General features: G+C 50.8%; 4 protein-coding genes across 4 annotated transcripts; 2 read left to right on the top strand and 2 right to left on the bottom strand.

Annotated features, from left to right (window-relative positions):
• Nucleotides 1–1,017: 1,017 nt before the first annotated feature.
• Nucleotides 1,018–2,013, bottom strand: EPUS_00927 (uncharacterized protein; the record flags this gene model as incomplete). Its single annotated transcript, XM_007802486.1, has 2 exons — nucleotides 1,018–1,922; nucleotides 1,977–2,013. The coding sequence occupies 2 exons, from the start codon at nucleotides 2,011–2,013 to the stop codon at nucleotides 1,018–1,020; spliced, it is 942 nt and encodes a 313-aa protein (XP_007800677.1).
• A 362-nt stretch (nucleotides 2,014–2,375) lies between these two features.
• Nucleotides 2,376–3,154, top strand: EPUS_00926 (Golgi apparatus membrane protein tvp23; the record flags this gene model as incomplete). The annotated part of the gene is made up of 4 exons (XM_007802485.1): nucleotides 2,376–2,460; nucleotides 2,521–2,566; nucleotides 2,638–2,924; nucleotides 3,003–3,154. The coding sequence occupies 4 exons, from the start codon at nucleotides 2,376–2,378 to the stop codon at nucleotides 3,152–3,154; spliced, it is 570 nt and encodes a 189-aa protein (XP_007800676.1).
• Nucleotides 3,155–3,890: 736 nt separating this feature from the next.
• Nucleotides 3,891–6,947, bottom strand: EPUS_00925 (DNA topoisomerase 1; the record flags this gene model as incomplete). Its single annotated transcript, XM_007802484.1, has 4 exons — nucleotides 3,891–4,025; nucleotides 4,078–6,417; nucleotides 6,502–6,755; nucleotides 6,890–6,947. The coding sequence occupies 4 exons, from the start codon at nucleotides 6,945–6,947 to the stop codon at nucleotides 3,891–3,893; spliced, it is 2,787 nt and encodes a 928-aa protein (XP_007800675.1).
• A 623-nt stretch (nucleotides 6,948–7,570) lies between these two features.
• On the top strand, nucleotides 7,571–8,671 carry EPUS_00924 (ATP synthase subunit gamma; the record flags this gene model as incomplete). The annotated part of the gene is made up of 4 exons (XM_007802483.1): nucleotides 7,571–7,626; nucleotides 7,714–7,763; nucleotides 7,818–8,476; nucleotides 8,543–8,671. 4 exons carry the CDS (start codon nucleotides 7,571–7,573, stop codon nucleotides 8,669–8,671), a joined length of 894 nt encoding a protein of 297 aa, XP_007800674.1.
• Between the last annotated feature and the right edge of the window lie 505 nt (nucleotides 8,672–9,176).

The following is a 9,176-nucleotide window of genomic DNA, read 5'->3' as shown; positions in this document are numbered from 1 at the left end:
TAAGCGAAAGTCTTGGTTTGAGTGATGGGCGACAGACTGCGCTTCCAGTACTCATAGGCAGGGTTGCCAGCTATAAGGAATTGACGCCCGGAAAGCATCAGACGTAGCAGCTCTGACCGGCCGCTGACCTTTTCTGGAGCGATCTGGTAGCGAGGCGAGCCGACTACCCACTGCCAACCATTTCCCCTTCTCCGGAGGCTGCTGAAACCTGACCCAATCCAAGAAAAGCTCAATATCTCCCTCTGGAGCCAACAATACAGAATTGTTGAAAGCACACAGAACACATGGGTCAGAATCAGGAACCGGCATCCTGCAAGCAGCACCGGCGTAGAATAGAGACGTTCTAGCAGCCAGTATCATGGACACAACGAAGCATCGAGATCTGATCACCACTTCTTTCCTTACTTACACCATCCCAAACCAAGCTTCCCGTCCGCAGTCCAGATGGCTTCTTCGGCTCCGTCGGGAGAGGTTCTCAGTTGCCTTTCAGAAGTGATCGAATGGGGCAATACCGGGCGTCTGGCTGTTCGGATGCACGAATTTGACAAACCAGACGCCGGGATCAGATCCTCTCGCTCGTTGACTTCCTGTCTGTGTTGTTTCCATCTTAGGGGATCGGGGGAGAATCAATCCTGCATGACAGGGACGGCGATCATTAGATCGGAAGAAGACCCTCAAGACTAAAGTCTATGTCGAAGTTGAGTCGAGGTATGCATCGCGAGCGTGATCTAGTGGAGGTTGCTGAGATCATCCGTGCTTCTCACCGCGGCGGCGTTGCTAAACTCCATGAGACTGATTAGGTCTTGGTTATCGGTGTGGATGTGGGCGACTTTGGCTTTTGAAGCTGTAATGAAGACATGCTAGCTTCCTCTCCTTGGTTGGGGAGTTCAGTGACAAGTGATGGAGTGGTTGGTTGTGAGGGTTAGAGTTGGGCGTAAATAATGGTAGCTTGATAGCCTCGAAACACCTTCCGCCTTCTCGATGGTAGGAAACTGGGAAGTTGATCGACCAATCGACTCATTCCGGCTGCTGATCCTTAAACTTTTCCTGCATAGCCTTGACATCGAACCCGCACAACTCTGCCTTCTTGACCACTGCCCTTGCCCTGCCCTCCACGGGTGCATCAATCATCTTCCCATCCAGCGCCCAAGCCCCTCTCCCCATCTCCTCTGCCCTCTTCTGCGCAATCGTCACCCTCACGGCCCACTCCACCTCTTCCAACTCGGGACTGAAAATCTTACTCACCGTCCCGACCTGGGCCGGATGGATACATTGTTTGCCATTGAAGCCCATCCTCTTGCCGTCTCGGCACTCATGCTCCAATGTCTCCTGGTCGGCTTCAGATTTGAAGGCTGTACAGACGAGATCGATGGTGGAGGGCAGGTTGGCGGCTCGAGCGGCGGTAACGATGGCAGAGCGGGCAAAGAGAAACTCTTTGAGATCTGGCGTGCGCGTCAATGAGAGGTCGAGGGCGTAGTCTTCGGCTGCGAAAATCAGGCCAGAAAGGAGGTGGGGTGTTGCGGCTGTTATCTGGGAGAGGGATGTTAGGGAGCGGGCAGATTCGACGAGCGCAAGAATTGAGATTGGTTCTTGGGCAAACTCGGTGGGGCGAGAATGAGCGACTACATCGGAAATGAAGGTGAGGTCGCTGGGGGAGTTGACCTTGGGGACAACAAGCGTGGTGAGGTTTGGGGATTGCAGGATTTCGGTCAGGTCTGGAAGAGCAAGGCCGGAGGAAACTGAATTGATGCGAACAGCGCGTTCTTTAATGCTTGACGGCTGGGATTGATCCAGAGCTTTGCGAACAAGGGAACGTGCTTCAGCTTTGCGGTTAGGGGTAACAGAGTCCTCGAGATCGTATGTCACGCAATCGGCGGCCAAGCTTCGAGATTTGTCGAGGAACTTCTGGGATGAGCCAGGCACTGAAGCATTTCAGTATGTAGTTCTATATCAGGAACAACCCGGCAACAGCAGACCATAAAGTAGCGTCCGCCTCAAGATGTTCTTCGCCATTAGTGCTAGATGCAGAAGAAGCGATTCAAGACGACATTGTAGCAGACAGCCTGAAGACTCCACACCAACTGCAGCGGTCTAAGTCTCCGAGCTTATGGGCTTACCGTTCCAGACGCGAAGCTCGGCCAGGAGAATAAAGGGCAAAGACTGAGGAATTCGTTTCCTGTCGTCTCCGCAATTGGAGCTTCTTTTCTGCCGAAATCGCCGCTCAGAGCTGGCTGAAAGCGGAAATTGCCAAGCATTCTGATCTCTGCCTTAGGTGTCTGTCTTCGAGCACTCCAGCAATTGTTTTACCTGCCCAATGGCAAGTTTCAGAGCTCGAACATACACGAGGTACTAGAGCTATTCTTCCTTCAATAAGAATGGATAACTCCAACTCTGGTGAACTGAACTGGCGGCTCAGTGCCCATCCCATCACTCTACTCTGCTACCTAGGCTTCCGAATAGGTACATAGGCTCCGTTCAAAATACCCAACCCCTCGAGCCTACCACTGAACAATACTACAGGAAGCCTGCTGATGTACCTCTTCGGCGTCCTCTTCATCAAGAACTTGTCAGTCTCTCTCTCTCTCTTTCTCCCTCCCACCCAAGATTCCAACCACCCTAACCCTGCAACCCCCACAGCGTCCTCGTATTCATCCTAACCCTCCTCCTCCTCTCCGTCGACTTCTACTACCTCAAAAACATCGCCGGCCGCCGCCTCGTCGGCCTTCGTTGGTGGAACGAAGTCAACACCTCGACCGGCGACTCACACTGGGTATTTGAATCCGCCGAGCCCGGGTCGCGCGTGGTCAATGCCACGGATCGAAGATTCTTCTGGTTGAGCATGTACGTTGCGCCGGCGCTGTGGGTGGGACTGGCCGTGTTGGCGCTAGTGAGGCTGTTGAATGCCATCTGGTTGGTTATCGTGGGTGAGTTTTTGTGCTCGAGAAAAAAAACTGGAACGGAGAGAAAGGACAAGGAAGCTATGCTGACGTTGGCGAATATAGCTATCGCCTTGATCCTGACAATTACCAACACGGTGGCATTTTCGAGATGTGACAAGTTCAGCCAGGCGTCGAATATCGCGAATAGCGCGTTTATGGGGACGGGATTCGCAAGGAACTTGGCCGGGAATATGGTCAGTAGGTTATTCAGATGACAGAATTCAATTGCGACGTCCAGATTCATCCGGTAGGGATTCATGCTTCCCTCCTGCTTCACGTTCCCTGGCCTCACCAGGAGGTGGTATTATCTCCTCAAGTCTTGTCCTGCAAGCAAACGTCTGCAAACTACCCACTGCCAACCATTTCCCCTTCTCCGGAGGCTGCTGAAACCTGACCCAATCCAAGAAAAGCTCAATATCTCCCTCTGGAGCCAACAATACAGAATTGTTGAAAGCACACAGAACACATGGGTCAGAATCAGGAACCGGCATCCTGCAAGCAGCACCGGCGTAGAATAGAGACGTTCTAGCAGCCAGTATCATGGACACAACGAAGCATGTTCACGTTGCTAATACTTTCTCTGAGCTCGATCATCATTCAAAGTGCCCTGCTAGCCATCCGACGGCACAGAGTGTTGATCGGTCCAGATCTCAAATGACTGTGCGTCTCAAATTCGTATCAGAAGTAGAGGGTGGTTATTCCAAGCCGCGTTGTTCCTCCCATATATCTATGTTTTAGCTCTATTCGACTGTAGTAGTTTCTGATAGAATATCTAGATAGCTTAGCTAACAAACCCGCCTGCATCCTATGCTCATGCCCAGGTTCATGCCAATGCAGTTCCAGCCCAGCCCCGCGCCGATATCTTCACAAACATATGCAAGCACCCGTCTTTGAGTTTTGAGCGTCTTAGGTCGTGACCAAGTCTCCCACCAACTAGCAGTCTCGTAAAAATTAAAATTCCCATTTCTCGTCAACGGATTTGATTGCCCAGTCGAATTTCTCTCGTAGGGTCTTGGAAAAGAACTTTTCGATGGGGACATTGAACTTTTTCGAGAACACGACAGTCAATCTAGGGTCGATGTAGTTCTACAGCCATGGTCAGCATCCATAAAATCCCAAGGGCGGGCTCGGTACTCACGATTTTCGAGGTTCCCAATGCTACCTCTTTGTTGTTCTCCTTGTCTTCTGCCTGGAGACTCATGTTGGCAAGTCTCTGATCGAGTTGCGTTAGTTTGGCCTCCATTTTCTCAATTGTGGGACCTTTGCCCTCCGCTTCGACCTTTTTGGTCTTGTTTTCCTTCTTGAATTTCTTCTCGAGCTCTCTTGCGGGCTCGAGCTTCTCCTCAAGCTCCTTGGCCTTCATCTCCCTCTCGCCTTCCGCTCTCAACTTCTCGTTGTCCTTTTCGAACTTCTTGGTGATCTTGGACTTCTGCTCGTCAACAAGATATGCTTGATGCTCGTGAATCCACTCTTCATCTAGGTCTTGAGGCAATTCGAAGTACTCCGCACCTTTCTTCTTCTTTAACTTGGGGTCGATGTCAAGCATCATCTGTTTGATGCGCCATTGCTGATAGCGCACGCCTTTGATCCGCTCACTCAGCTTCTCCATCTGTCCAGCATGCCCAGCGGCAACAGTGCGTTTGTGGTTGCAAAGAATGGCAACTTCGCGATTGGCGTCGTTGTAGTCCTTGACCTTCTCATTGGCGGTGCCCGTGGATTTCATGTCTTTGAGCAAGGTGGCCATCGTGTACGATGCGTTGTAAGTACGGAAAACCTTGGCTGTCAAACCAGTCATATAATTCGATAAGTGCTTGTTGAGAGCGCTGGTTGTAAGACGGTCAAAGATCTCGTCTCCTTCTTCCTTTGGAGGCTTCTTGAAGAGCTTCAAATTCTTGAAAACCTGCGGATCAACCTTAACTTCATCGTAGAAACGGATGCTATCCTTCCCAAGGAAGTCGAATATGACAGTATTTGGTTCCCGCAAGGTGACGTGCTCGAATTTCAACGAGCAGCACCCCACAGTATCGGCTTCGTCCTCGCCCTTCTCGTTGCCAGCACGGAGAGCAAATTGGTCGATCAGGTATACTGCAGTAGCCTTCTGTCTATCTGAAGTAAGCGCTGCCCTCAGTCCCTTTTGATAGTCAGCCCGAATCCTATCAATGTGCTTCTTGAGTTCACGAGCTTTCTCAAATTTCTTGTAGTCGCTCTGGCCTTTGACGTCTGAGTTGGCGGCAAGCATGACGTATTTGTAGTTGCCATTGACATTCTCTTGCCACATGGCCAGCCATGTGCCCTCCTGGTCGTGCCGAACCTCTTTCCATTTGTGACCTTCAGGAGGTGGTGGAACTTTGGCTTCCTTGCCGATGTTGATGGTGATCTGCTCCGGCATGACCCGAGTCTTCACCGTGCCGGTTTTGGGATGCTCTCCACGCCCGCGGAAGAGTCCTGGAGGCTCAACTCGGAAGTTGCCAACCTTTTGTTTCCGTCCGTCCCACGTGCAATACATGTATGGTGCTTCGACGGCATCCTTCTCCGCCTTCAGCTTCTTCTTCTCGGCGGCCGGGAGGGCTTTCTTTGCTTCTCGTTGTGCGGCATAGTAGTCGTAGATAGGTCTAAAGTCGCATTTCGCAAAGTCTTTGATGGCTACCTTCTCGCCGGAGTTATCTTTGGCACCGCCAGTCTTCTTTAGGATGTCTTGGAAATCCTTGAAGAAATTTCTTTGGAAGGTGGGATTTTCCACGTTGTGAGTCGAATTCAGCATACTCCCAAAGAAGGTTGCAACCTCCTCAGCATCCGGGTGCATGGAGATGGGCTTCCCATCATAGAGCATCTTAACATTCTTCGGTAGGGGCTCATACGGGGGCGGGAAAATGACACCCTGGTGTTGAAGAGTGTCCCACTTCTTTGTTCCATCCCCCTTAGCAGGATCCTCCCACCAACGATACTCTTCCTCTTCATCCTCTTCAGCATCAGCACTCTCTTCTTTCTTCGCCTCTTTGCCTTTGGAGCCCTTCTTTACAGGAGTAGAGGCTTCAGCTTTGACCTTCTTCGATGTTTTGCTGGATGTGGACTTCTTAGACAAGGGGACATCGTCGTCACTGAGGTCTTCTTTCTTGACACCATTGACCTTCTTGGAACCAGCAATCTTAGGTGCAGACTTTTTCTGGGCCTTTGCAGCGTCAGGGCCCTTACCATCTTCATCCTTCACTTTCGCTTTTCGCTTCGCCGGCGTGGATGCGGCTTTCTTCTCTTCCTTTCGAATGGCAACTGCCTCCTTTGCGGCTTTTTTCTGGATTTTTTCCTTCTCCGCCACTAGCTTTTGTTCGATAGGGGCGTCAGAATCAGATAGTCCACCTATCTGGGCAGGACTCGCGCGTGGTGGCCGCCTAATGTGTGACTTTGACACCAATGGCACATCGTCAGAATCGGACTCGGCAATATCTCCAGCTTTCTGCGCAGAAGTCCTTTGGCGCTTGCTCTATACGAGAGTCAGTAAAACCATCCGGATGAAGATATGATGACGGAGAACTATTTCCAGCACATCGACAAGAATTTAGCATACCAAGGGCTGATTATCTTCGTCGCTGCTCTCTGCTTCGGCGTAGGAAGGTTTCGCTAAGCTTCCTCTAGATTTCCTCTTGCTGGTGGAGCCATTGATCTCCACTCCATTCACGTCAGGCATGTGGTGGTCATGGTCTTCCATTGGCCCGTTTCGGATTGAGATGCCAGGCTGAACATGGTCCTTTGAAGGGTTTGCCTTGTCCAGCGCAGCATCAACACTTTTCGGGATGGTCTTTGCAGACACCGGAGCACGGACTAGAGAAAGGTAACCGTGTCAGCGAGCAATGAAATTGATATGATGGTAGAAGTAATAATGTCTGTGGGGGTTTTTGAATGGCGGTCGTCGATTGATCGAGTGCCCAATGAGAGAAGTTGGTTCGACCACTCACCTCCATTTGAACCGTTCATTTTCCTGCTGAGGGGTATCTCATCGTCCGAGGAGGACATGATGCGCATTTCCAGCGCTGAGACAAGCCTTGAAGTTGAGAACGGACGAGCAAGATATGTCGGAGTGTAAAGACGGTGCGGCTGAATCGGAGGTTGGTAAAACCGCAAAGGTAGCTTGAGCACCCCACAAGACGCGTTCGGAATATTATGAATAGTGGAGAAAGTAGAAATGCCACTATAGAAGTGTAGAAGTGTCTTTGAATGTGAAGAAGACGTAGAATGAGGAAGAAATGAGCGAGATAAACCACAATAGGTGGGTGAGCGATTAATGGTGAAGGTGACAATTTCCAGGGGCGCCCAAGAAAGGGTGCTTGTGGTTAAGAATGGGGGAAGAAAGCCGGATGAAGTGGTTAGTTGTCAGGTAACTTGCAGTATGGAGTGCCGTGCTAGGTCCAGAGTGAAGCTCCAACAATCCGATTCTAAGACATGCTGCTGCTGGCTCAAATTCCTTTGCTAGCATGCAAACAGCTTAGCGTCCAACGCCCCGGGGTATCACAACTCCTCCATCCAACAATACTGGAGCTATCAAAGAGCTTCAAACACTCACCAGTGCGTTAAGTCCCCTCCCGCAAGCAGTCTCTGCTGGCTCTCGAACGGCTACAGAAGCCTCGAGTACGTTCACGATGTTGTCCCGAGCTGCCAGGCCAGCCCTGAGTGCCAGTAATCGGGCTTTGACCCGGTACGGTTCTCTCCTTCTAGGCCAACGTTCCGGCTGTCCTTGACCCATCAGACGTACAGATCAGAAGTTGTACTAATACATCGACAGAATTGCTGTGCCAAATGCAGCCAGTTATGCCACGCTCCGGGAAATTGAGGGTAAGCCAAACCGGATTTCAAACAAGCGAGATAACAAACTAAATCCAATTGCAGGCCGCCTCAAGTCTATCAAGAACATCGAAAAGATCACAAAAACCATGAAGATCGTTGCCTCCACTAAACTTACCCGCGCCCAGAAAGCAATGGTTGACTCACGGACCTACGGCCAAACCTCGCAACAAGTTTTCGACGAAGCGCAAACCAAAGCCTTAGAGGACAAAAAGACACTCCTCGTCATCGCCAGCTCCGACAAAGGCCTCTGCGGTGGCATCCATTCCGGTATGACGCGCGCAACGAGGCGAATGCTAGAGACAGACTCGAGCTTGGACATCGCCATCATCGGCGAGAAATGTAAAGCCCAACTCGGCCGCTCCAACCCAAAGAACATGGTGCTCAGCTTCGCTGGTGTGGGGAAGGACGTTCCAACCTTCGCCGACGCTCAAGCCATTGCCGACCGAATCACCCAGCTTCCGCAAGACTACGCCAGCATGAAGATCATGTACAACAAATTCATCAATGCCCAGAGCTACGAACCCGTGATAGTGGAAGCCTTCTCCGAAGAAGCCATCGCCGCATCCGAGAACTTTGCCGCTTTTGAGATTGATGATGAGGTACTCGCCAACTTGCGGGAATACGCGCTGGCTAATTCGATCTACTGGGCTTTGGCGGAGGGACACGCCTGCGAGCAGTCTGCGAGGAGGAACGCCATGGATGTAAGTCTCCCTAACCTACAACCAAGACAGCATGCCAGGTACTGATGACTTTTTCTTCTTTGGCAGAACGCATCCAAAAACGCAGGCGACATGATCAGCAAGTTCCAGATCCTCTACAATCGAACCCGGCAATCCGTCATCACGGGAGAATTGGTCGAGATTATCACAGGCGCCACCGCTTCGGCGGATATGTAGAGTCTTCAGTGCTGGTCAGGAATGGCATATCAATTCCAGTTTCTTCCCCAAAACACCCTCTATCTGTACATAGGCCTCAGTACCTGCTACGAATCGCAACAAGAAGTGACTTTATCACCGCTACCACCTTCACGATGAATCCAACAAGGCTAATTAGATCCTACACAAACCCCCAGAGCAACAGACATTGAAACCTCGTGATGGCTGTTACCAGCTCCCAATTCTATCTAACTGCGAGCCAATCTTCACCGCATGCACGAGCCAAAGCCAAAGCCAAACCTACACGTTGGACAAGTTGAACAAACATGTAATGTTAGAACAATGAAAACATCAATTCCCTTCTTCGTCGTCGTCGTCGTCGTCGTCGGAGCAAGCGGTGAAAGGGGTAAGAAACATCACATCACGAAACATAGAGAAATGTTTCTGCCACTATCCTGAATCCCAAAACCCAGGGATTCTTCTTCCCTATCAGATCCTATATCATATATCATATATCATATATCGT

This window comes from Endocarpon pusillum (genome assembly GCF_000464535.1).
Source record: "Endocarpon pusillum Z07020 unplaced genomic scaffold scaffold1719, whole genome shotgun sequence".
NCBI lineage: Eukaryota > Fungi > Ascomycota > Eurotiomycetes > Verrucariales > Verrucariaceae > Endocarpon > Endocarpon pusillum.
This window is presented reverse-complemented; position numbering and strand designations above follow the sequence as displayed.